The following is a 9,807-nucleotide window of genomic DNA, read 5'->3' as shown; positions in this document are numbered from 1 at the left end:
CGAACAGGATTTCGGGTGCGTTCTCTGGAAGTCGCGTTGGTCGACCGCATACGTCATCAAGGTTTAATATTTCGGGTTCAATTTCAGAAAAGCAACCGTTACATTTCAAGGTAAGAATAAAACTACAATGATTGTTTGTCTTAAAAGAAATAAATCTTAATTTCCTAATGTATTTTAACTGAAATGTGAGAACCTCGATGATCTATGCGGTCGAGCAAAGCGACTTCCAGAAACGCACCCGAAATCCTGTTCGGGACATGTCCGGCGGAACTGGCACGAATGGCCACCCTAGCGACAGTGACCGTTGGCGACTAAATAGGGAGTGTCCAGTCATCTGACAAAATTGAGAAAAGTTTAACTTCATGCAAATTATACGCGACTTTTCGTCACTGTCGCTCGTGTCACCGGAAAAGTTGAAAAGTTGAGAAATGTTCAACTTCTGCTGCGAGCAACGCAGTGACGTGCCACCGACGGATCCAAAATTCAGTTTGGCTACGCATGACATCACCCATTCAAAGTAAGTGAGAAGCGTTAACGCTGGAGTCCCATGTGAATGCACCGGGAGTCATGGCATCCGATGTTTGAATACAAGTGAAAAATATAAAAGCATGCTTAAAAATCTAATTTGCGATGTCACAGAAGTTACACACTCCAAAAACCAAGAACGAGAGTGTTTATATAAAAAAATCTCTTTAAATTTACATTTAGATTTATTTATCAGATTCAAGTCTAGAAACATACGTTACGTTCACAATGGAAGATAATTTCTTCAGGTTTAAAGCCTGAGAATTAAATTTCCACATCTTTCATTAAAAAAAGATTGGAAATCGTCATTTGAAAAGCTGAGAGAGACTGCAGCTTTACCGCGTGTGGGCGTGGTTTCGGCGCCGACAGCGGACACGCCCCCAGCATTTGAGAGCGGAGATTACTGCCTGGTTTTCCAAGATTTTGATAACTTATTTTATGTATTTGCCGTTCTTATCATTCATATTTGTCTGGGTGGTTAATATCACATTTTTCTGTGGTATCACAAACTGAGAACACATTTAATATCGGACTTTAAAATACAGTAAGCCACAGATGTCTATCACACATTTACTGACATATGTCTGTATAACGTTGAAAGTGTGCCTGCTCTCGTCCGTACGCTCGTATGTATTCTCTAGCGTGCAATTGTGGAAGATAAAGACCCAGTTGTACCAAGTGAAACTTCTGGGTTTGGGAGAGCCGAGGTGCTTTTCTGTTTGGCTGGCTTTGCTGAATGGAGCCATTCACAAGCTTCTAACCGCATGCTTTCATTATATTCATTGTTATCCCCCTCTACCCTTCACCCACCGCAGTATAATGGCACTCCGTAAAAGGGACGGGTCGGGGGTGCAGTCTGCGAAGGGTGGGAGGAGGTAATTGGGTGAAAGTGGAGAATGGGGGAGGGGTTTGTTAAAGGGGGAGGAAAACTAGACCCCGAAAAGGATGTATGGTGACACACCAAAGGCCTGTAATAAGCGACCCATCATGTCCCTGACAAGCAATGATAGTATAGGAATGCTTTTTGATTGATTGTCCAGTTGATTGATTCATTGACTAATTGATAACGTCACAATATGAACCAACATAATACTTTATTAATATGAATAGAAGGACCCCAAAAACACATCATGAGATTTTCGTTAGCATTTGAAACCCTATATGTGTGAAATTTATGCTGGAGTCATCAAAAGTTAAATTTCACATTGATTTCAATCTTTGACATGATCTTACTCAGTTAATATTATGGTTATATTTTCACAGAATGTTCTATCTATAAAATGTTATGTAAAAAAAATGCTTAAACTTAAAGGGACACTCCACTTTTTTAAAAATAGGCTCATTTTCCAGCTCCCCTAGAGTGAAACACCTGATTTTTACCGTTTTGGAATCCATTCAGCCGATCTCATTGTCTGGCGGTACCCCTTTTAGCATAGCTTAGCATAATCCATTGAATCTGATTAGACCATTAGCATGCACTCAAAAATGACCAAAGAGTCTCGATATTTTTCCTATTTAAAACTTGACTCTTCTGTAGTTATTGTGTACTAAGACCGATGGAAAATCAAAAGTTGTGATTTTCTAGGCAGATATGCCTAGGAACTATACTTTTATTATAGCATAATAATCGAGGACTTTGCTGCCGTAACATGGCTGCAGGAGGCGCAATGATATTACGCAATGCCCGAAAATGGTCAGCTGCTATTGGAAGTTTCCAAGGGGACTATTTTCAGGCGCTGCGTAATATCACTACGCCTGCTGCAGCCATGTTACGGCAGCAAAGTCCTTGATTATTACGCCAGAATTAGAGTAATTCCTAGCCATATCGGCCTAGAAAATCGCAACTTTTAATTTTCCGTTGGTCTTGGTACACAACGTAACTACAGAAGAGTCAAGTTTTAAATAGGAAAAAAATTTAATCTCCTTGGTCATTTTTGAGCGCGATGCTACTGGTCTAATCAGATTCAATGGATTATGCTAAGCTATGCTAAAAGTGTTACCGCCAGACCCGGAGATCAGCTAAATGTATTCCAAAACAGTAAACATAAAATGTTTAACTCTAGAGGAGCTGGAAAATTAGGATTTTTTTTTAAACTGGAGTGTCCGTTTAAGAGGACATAGAGGCAGTTTCCCAGACAGGATTTATCCCAGAATAAAAAGTTTTGTTTGAGCTGCCATAATTTATAAACATCTTGTACTGACATATATTAACATATATCAGTGCTACTGTTTTGTCTGAAGATGCACCCCAGTATACTTTTTTTAAAATAATGTTTGTTTGTAAAAACTACTATGTATTTCCTAATATAACAACGGCCTAGGATTAATCTAAACTACAGGAAACCGCCCCATTATGTTTTAGGGCCGACAGAAACAGGCTCCTCCTTAAAATGTCTATGACTAGGATGATGAAGATATATCGGATCACATGAACGATTATGAGCTGCACTGTCATGATACACATACCATAGGCAGAGTTTGGGGGGGGGGGCATGGGAGATTGCCCCTCTAAACCAGAGCCAATTATGAATTGTCTGAGCTATGAATGATCTAAAAATAACAGAAATCATATTTAGTACCTTAGTGGGTATTATTTTAATCCTAAAGTATTGCAGTTGCCCGTCTTAACACAAACTTGAAATTCTGCTCATGATTAACACCCAACTGTCCATAAATAATAAAAAAACAGTTTTTTTTATTTCATTTATTATGTCTTTACACAAAACCATGTCATTTATATACAGTAATAATATTACATTTCCAAGGACACATTTTGGACTGTAAATAACCCTCTTGTACTGAGAAACAAGAACCTGTTGTGTATCAAGACAGGTTAATAACAACGTAGGTAAATTAAGTGTGGGTTAGTTAAGGTGTGTGACCTTTTACAGCAATTTGGTTCTTTTAATTGTAAAAACAATACGGTACCCGAGACCTGAAAATGCTGTGGTAAATAAATCACAATAACCTGACATGTAAACATGGTAATAATTATACAGTATCACAAAAAGTTATACACTAAAAACAAAAAAAGTGTTTAAACAGTGGCTTCGGTCTTGATTGTGTCCTGTTACAATAGCGTCACCTGGTGGTTTAAGACTGTGGCGCAATCTGTGTTACACTGCTGATGTTATATAGTTGCATTTCTTCAATGATTGTTTGTGTTATAACAAACACCGCTCCCCAAATGTGTAACAAAACTGAGTATATGTAACCAAAGGTCCGCAGCTGGCTGAAAGATGGTGAAAGTATAAAGTTAGTTATAAAGTTAAAGCGAGTTACCCATTAAACACATGCTATCGAATCACACTTTGGAAAGATTCTCAGTGCCAAAGATTGATTGATTAGTTGTTTGTGCAGATTTCTCCTCTCTGAATTCTGCTGTGGCCCTGCAGGTGAGTGAACAGTGGTGTAGATTTTAGATTCAATAAATGAAAATGTACTAAGTGGTTTAAAACAAATTTCACATTCAGGGCCATTATTGGTACACTCTTAAAAATAAAGGTGCTATAAAGGGGTTCTTTGAGTGATGCTATAGGTTCTCACCTAATTTTATTTCTATTATAGACCGTTTCATCGAACAAAAACTTTTAGTAACCTTTATTTTTAAGAGTTTATAGGGGAGACCAAGGCTAGTAGACATTTTTATATTTTTAACTTATGTCTTTATGTCTATATTCTAGTACAATACAGTATCAAGTAAATCTGCATGTTACCCATCACATTTCTTCTGAATCTCTGTGTTTTACTGCTCAAAAATGTCTTAAAATCTACAATTTAATGCCATTTATTTTCCCACTGTGACAATTTACCTAATATTGTTTGACAACATGCCCCGCCCACAGTTTAAAAAAAGCGATTGGACATATGACTGAGTATTACTTAAGGGTTCGTACAAGTTCTGAATTTTTTTTCAGAACATGAAAGATTCATACGTAACAATCTTGCTTTATTTCTTTTATGGGAAATTTCAGAGCAGGAAGTACAGTGGAAGTCCTTATATGGGCATTTTAACTGGAATAGCACACACACACACCAACCAAGAGCTGACACAAAATAAACGTCACTAAAGAAGTGTGGTGTTGTTGTTTGTGAGGGAAATTTGTGTGCGTTTGTCAAATGCTGGATTTCATTGAAATCGGGCAGTTCCAACCGGGTCATAAATCGCAGGCGGTACGCAAAACTGTATCAAATGTCTATGTTTTGTTGGCAACCGGCACATTAGTGCATATAATGTAAATGAAAAGGGAAATGAAGTGAAAAACAAGTAAACCAGAGATAGTGGGATAATTTGTGCGTGTGTTTTGCTTGCGACTCCCTCAGCCCCCCTACAGGAGCTCGGGTTTATATGTAAAGAATCGGTACAGCTGATCTGTCTTTTATAAATCTGATATAAGTAAAGACTTAATGCAATTCTACTCTATAAGCACTAAAGATTAACATGAGATTAACAGAAACAGTGTGTGTTACAGGTACTGTATTAGCCTATATACACAACTAACACTGGTCTCCCCCCTTATGCATCTAGAAGTATTCATTCATACCTTGACTCCATGGGACAGGGATCTGAAAATAAATAAATATTATTTTTTTTGTGTAAATATTATGTAATTTAATAGGACAAGCATAAATAGGCAACAGTGAGTGACCCCCTCAAGAGTAGTTTGTTTGGTCTGTGTGTATTTGTATCCCATTTTGTTTATTTAGCAAACTTCAGAGGCCTTATTTAAGGTCACAACATCACATGGATCATACAGACGTCATCTAAGTCAATGCAGATTATTTTTTCCCGGCAATTGGTTACAGTTTGACATTTACAGATCATGTTTGTTTATGTTATATTATACACTTAATACTTAAACTTACCAATGGCTCCCGGGGTCACAATGGACTCTTCAGAAAATCCCAGTGTCAATGCAAAGGATCTGAATTTCTCAATCACCTCTGGTGTTGGTGTGGCCGATCGCCCTGAAAGCAATATTATAAATATTAATAAGCATGTTTTTAATGGATGATATAAAGATAGTGCAACATTATTGACTTACCATACAGGGCTAACTGAGTGTACTCTTTATCCATGCCTTTATATTTAAGGACCAAACTGTAATCTGTGTAGTTTGTCTCCACCACTGTGATGTCTTTTATTATTTTGTGTCCTTCAAATGACAAAAAAGTCAGACATGTTATTAATTTTTTAATCAATAATTATATTTTAAATTTATACACTGTATAAAGTGAGTTGGATTAACTTAAAAAATTATTTCAATTATTTTGTCAACTTAAATGTTCTCACAAGTTTACAAAGCTAACACCTAATAAGTAAGTAATTTTTTCAAAGTTTATTCACCTAAGATTTTTCACTTAAAATGAGAAAATTATTTTTTAAGTGTTACTAATTGAAGTAATGTTTTAAGTAGATCTGACCTTTACAGTGTTAATCACAAGTACATTGTAAATATTTTGTATAAAATGAAGGTAACAAGTGAATTTAATTAACTTTTACAACTCATACATTTTGCATACAAAAGTACAATGTTGCATTGCAGTTCTGTACTGTTGTTCTGCTTTAAATTGCATAAAATAAAATCTTTTAATTATGGATGCCACGATATCCTTGCCAATACCAATATTCGAGTACTTAGAATGAAGTCTACTGATAGTTTTGCATTTCACTTCTTGCTGATACCGATATTCCAGTACTTCGAATTAAGTCTACCGATAGTTTTGCATTTCACTTCTTGCCGATACCGATATTCCAGTACTTCAAATGAAGTCTACCGATAGTTTTGCATTTCACTTCTTGCCGATACCGATATTCCAGTACTTTGAATGAAGTCTAGCGATAGTTTTGCATTCCACTCCTTGCCGGTAACGATATTACAGTACTTTGAATGAAGTCTATCAATAGATTTGCATTTTACTCCTCGTTTCAAATATCAATACCGATATTCCAGTACTTCGAATGAAGTCTACAGATAGTTTTGCATTTCACTTCTTGCCGATACCGATATTCCAGTACTTTGAATGAAGTCTAGCGATAGTTTTGCATTCCACTCCTTGCCGGTAACGATATTACAGTACTTTGAATGAAGTCTATCAATAGATTTGCATTTTACTCCTCGTTTCAAATATCAATACCTATATTCCAGTACTTCGAATGAAGTCTACCGAAAGTTTTGCATTTCACTTCTTGCCGATACCGATATTCCAGTACTTTGAATGAAGTCTAGCGATAGTTTTGCATTCCACTCCTTGCCGGTAACGATATTACAGTACTTTGAATGAAGTCTATCAATAGATTTGCATTTTACTCCTCGTTTCAAATATCAATACCGATATTCCAGTACTTTGAATGAAGTCTACCGATAGTTTTGCATTCCACTCCTTGCCGGTAACGATATTACAGTACTTTGAATGAAGTCTATCAATAGATTTGCATTTTACTCCTCGTTTCAAATATCAATACCTATATTCCAGTACTTCGAATGAAGTCTACCGAAAGTTTTGCATTTCACTTCTTGCCGATACCGATATTCCAGTACTTTGAATGAAGTCTAGCGATAGTTTTGCATTCCACTCCTTGCCGGTAACGATATTACAGTACTTTGAATGAAGTCTATCAATAGATTTGCATTTTACTCCTCGTTTCAAATATCAATACCGATATTCCAGTACTTCGAATGAAGTCTACCGATAGTTTTGCGTTTCACTTCTTGCTGATACCGATATTCCAGTACTTTGAATGAAGTCTACCGATAGTTTTGCATTTCACTTCTTGCCGGTAACGATATTCCAGTACTTTGAATGAAGTCTACAGATAGTTTTGCATTTCACTTCTTGCCGGTAACGATATTCCAGTACTTTGAATGAAGTTTACCGATAGTTTTGCATTTCACTTCTTGCCGGTAACGATATTCCAGTACTTTGAATTAAATCTACCGATAGTTTTGCATTCCACTCCTTGCCGGTAACGATATTACAGTACTTTAAATGAAGTCTATCAATAGATTTGCATTTTACTCCTCGTTTCAAATATCAATACCGATATTCCAGTACTTTGAATGAAGTCTACCGATAGTATTGCATTTCACTTCTTGCCGACACCGATATTCCAGTACTTTGAATGTCTACCGATAGTTTTGCATTTCACTCCATACTGATACCGATATTCAAGTACTTTGAATTAAATCTACCGATAGTTTTGCATTCCACTCCTTGCCGATAACGATATTCCAGTACTTTGAATGAAGTCTACAGATAGTTTTGCATTTCACTCCTTGCCGATACCGATATTCCAGTACTTTGAATGAAGTCTACCGATAGTTTTGCATTTCACTCCATACTGATACCGATATTCAAGTACTTTGAATTAAATCTACCGATAGTTTTGCATTCCACTCCTTGCCGATAACGATATTACAGTACTTTGAATGAAGTCTATCAATAGATTTGCATTTTACTCCTCGTTTCAAATATCAATATTGATATTCGAGTACTAAGAATGAAGTCTACCGATAGTTTTGCATTTTACTCCTTGATTCGAATTATTTCATGAAATCATAACAGAACTCATGGGAATTCCTATGTATTTTAGGACGTGACTAATACAAACGACCACATTCGTGTGATATTGGGTTTAGGGGTTTACAATGTGTTTTTTATGTATTTGTACAAACTTCGTACAAATTCATAAGAATTATCTCAAATACAAAATAATTCCTGTGAGATCAGGCTGGGAAACAATCGGCCGATGTCCGATAGTGGGGAATAATGCTTTTATCTGCCGATACCGCTTATAGGCCGATATATCGGTGCATCCCTAGTTTTATTTCTCTAGTAAACTAAAAGTATTTGTACATAAGATACAAATGTCTACAAGATTTACAGATGCATAAATGTCACATTTCGTGATGAAAAGGAGACTGCAAATATAACTTGAGCTTACTATTACTAAAGTAAGTAAAAGCTCCTGGAACATCTGTCTTCTCATATGTATAAACACTGATAGAACATCCATATGGTCTGTTAAAACAACAACAACAAAATAACAGTTACATGGGTTGGTTAATCCGATTTATTCTTTATAATATACTTTTTCAACATATTGTTTAAGATGTCCTGTAAATGCTTTTCTAATGATAGATGAAAAACTTAAAAATTGTCTACCTCATTGTCCACATGGTCAGATTCGCATTGCCATTGGCATCTGGTTTAAGGGAACCTTTTGAAACCATTAGCTGGCTTTTGAACATTGCGAAAAAGGTAGACTCATCTGCAAGTCCAACCCGGTACCATTCTCCTGCAAACTGAGAGAGGTTACAGAGTACAGAAAGACAGTTTGTTAAATGTACAGATCTATATTGCAATTATATCATGTACACTATAAACAATGCTGGATTGTTTAACACACGGTTGGCTCAAATATGGACAAACCCAGTCGTTGAGTTCAAATTACACAATGTGTTTTATTTTGAACTTCTTTAAAATCAATAAAGTGCAATAAAAACAGTATTTTTGTTATTTATCAAAACTGCAAAAAAAAAAATCCACAACTTAAAATCATACTCACTTTCACCAGATCAAAGTCTGACTGCGGTTCAATAGGATGTTGTGTGTTGAAACCGTGGGTCCTAAACAACATACAACAAAAAATTGCCAATACCAAAATCATGCTGAATGATCAAACAGTCCTTAAAAATGATTGAAATGATTAAAGCAACACTATTGGGATATCAGTGAAGCTGTGCTGGAGATCCAAAGAGCTTTATATCTGCAAACAGAAGGGTTGAATGTTTGTAAAGCTGTGAAAGCCAACCCCCAACACACAAGCAAGCGTTTATGCGATCACATCGCACTTAGTAGAAGGTGATCAATGTTAAACAGTGTGCAGAAGTTTAAAGGTTAATTAACAAGCGACAATATGCATGAAACATTTAACAATACATGGAGTTACGTATGTGTTGTTTTGTACGATCTATAATCAATTAAGATTTCAAATGTAGAAAGACAGACTGTGAGCGTCAGATGGCCATGGACTTCGGCCCGCCGCATGCGGCCCACTCAACTACCAACACAAAGGTTATGACACAAATAGAGGATTTACAGACCACATACATTTCCCCTAAGCTTTAGATTAAACAGAGAAATGGTATAAAGGCTTAATACCTGCTGAGACAGAATACTGAGGAGCTGTTTTACAGTCAGGACAATCTGGCTTTATTTAAACAGCATGCACTGGTTGCTTTTAATGAGACCACACAAGCACCCATCGCGACGGTTAGT

At 36.4% G+C, this 9,807-nt stretch overlaps 1 protein-coding gene across 2 annotated transcripts; it reads right to left on the bottom strand.

Annotated features, from left to right (window-relative positions):
* Positions 1-3,200: 3,200 nt before the first annotated feature.
* lcn15 (lipocalin 15) lies at positions 3,201-9,328 on the bottom strand. Of its 2 annotated transcripts, none has more exons than XM_065284377.2 (7): positions 9,095-9,328; positions 8,692-8,831; positions 8,471-8,547; positions 5,571-5,681; positions 5,392-5,493; positions 5,070-5,091; positions 3,201-3,757 (listed from the first exon to the last, which is right to left on the bottom strand). In XM_065284377.2, the coding sequence occupies exons 1-7, from the start codon at positions 9,194-9,196 to the stop codon at positions 3,619-3,621; spliced, it is 693 nt and encodes a 230-aa protein (XP_065140449.1). In that variant the 5' UTR covers positions 9,197-9,328; the 3' UTR covers positions 3,201-3,618. The 2 variants fall into 2 exon arrangements, with proteins under 2 accessions (XP_065140449.1, XP_065140450.1); XM_065284378.2 differs by having other exon boundaries at positions 3,616-3,914; positions 9,095-9,327.
* Positions 9,329-9,807: the final 479 nt, after the last annotated feature.

The sequence above is a fragment of the Paramisgurnus dabryanus genome, chromosome 5 (assembly GCF_030506205.2).
Source record: "Paramisgurnus dabryanus chromosome 5, PD_genome_1.1, whole genome shotgun sequence".
Classification (NCBI taxonomy): Eukaryota; Metazoa; Chordata; class Actinopteri; order Cypriniformes; family Cobitidae; genus Paramisgurnus; species Paramisgurnus dabryanus.
The sequence above is the reverse complement of the archived record's forward strand: the minus strand, read 5'-3'. Positions and strand labels throughout refer to the sequence as shown.